The sequence below is a fragment of the Myotis brandtii genome, unplaced genomic scaffold (assembly GCF_000412655.1).
Source record: "Myotis brandtii unplaced genomic scaffold, ASM41265v1 scaffold918, whole genome shotgun sequence".
Lineage (NCBI taxonomy): Eukaryota > Metazoa > Chordata > Mammalia > Chiroptera > Vespertilionidae > Myotis > Myotis brandtii.
The window spans coordinates 44,359-45,427 of NW_005371783.1; the positions used below are offsets into that span (position 1 = coordinate 44,359).

At 67.7% G+C, this 1,069-nt stretch overlaps 1 protein-coding gene across 1 annotated transcript in view; it reads right to left on the bottom strand.

Moving 5' to 3' along the window:
- The window catches only part of MXRA5 (matrix-remodelling associated 5), a gene marked incomplete at its 5' end in the record, with an annotated part of 27,603 nt that overhangs the window by 16,504 nt on the left and 10,030 nt on the right, over positions 1 to 1,069 (bottom strand). Inside the window, one exon of the mRNA XM_014532876.1 lies at positions 13 to 1,059. Coding sequence (XP_014388362.1) covers positions 13 to 1,059 — 1,047 coding nt within the window. The remainder of the gene's footprint in view (positions 1 to 12; positions 1,060 to 1,069) is intronic.

Sequence of the window (1,069 nt, forward strand, 5' to 3'; positions counted from 1 at the left end):
TGGTGGTCCCGCCTCGGGCCCTCCCGTGCCCTTGGGGACGTTCCTCCCGCGGACTCGGGCTAAGATATCCGCCCAGTGGTCGGGGTTGATCTGCTTGCTGGCCATGTTGACCCTGCGTCGGGACTCGAAGGCCCTGCGGCCCTCAGCGACGTTGGCTTCGGGCTCCCTCTCGGCGTGCTTCCAGGGTTTCGGCTTCCTTCGCCCCTTCTTGGTTTCGGGGTCCTCCTTCGGGTGGAGGAACACCTTCCGGTCCTTTGGATGCAGGACTCTGCTCGACGACGGGGTATCGTCCCCGCCGACGCCCGAGCCCCCTTCGTCCTCGACGACATCCCCTCTGGGCCTGGCCAGGGCCTTCCCACCCGGGCGTCGGCCCCTTTTGGACGCCCTGCCCGACCCTTTCCTGCTCACGGTGACCCCCACCGTGAACTGGTCGGCCCCTTGCTGGTTGACCGCGACGCATCGATAGTAGCCTCCGTCGCCGACGCGGACCTCGGGGATGGATAGCGTCCCGTTGGGCAAGACGTAGGCGTGGGACGTGTTGGCCAACTCGTTGACGATCCTCTGGTTGGGAAGAATCCAGCTGAGCTGGGCTTCGGGGATGGCCAGCGCCTGGCAAGGCAGCGCCAGGGGCTCCCCGGGGTTCTTTGCGACGGTCACCACGTGTCCCTCCGTGGGCCGCACGGCGCGAGGCTGCACGAGGACCCTGTACGCCAGGCTGTCCGTCTCATCCGTCACCCGGGCCACGCACTGGTAGACGCCCGAGTCGGCCCGCTCCGCCGATTTTATCCTCAGCCAGCCGCTGGTCAGGATGGAGAACCTGCCGCCCGGCTCGTCCGTGGGCGCCTTCAGCACCGAGCCGTCGGGGAGCACCCAGGAGATGGAGGGGCTCTCAGACGCCTTCACGTTGCAGCTGAGCTGGCACGGAGACCCTTCGAGGACCGTCTGGGCCCTCCGCACGTCTCGCCCAGGCTCGATCATGACCCAGCTGCGTCCGCGAGACCGCCCGGCGTCCGCGCCCGACACAGTGAAGGAGAACCGAGATCGGTAGGACAGCAGGACCTTCTTGGAC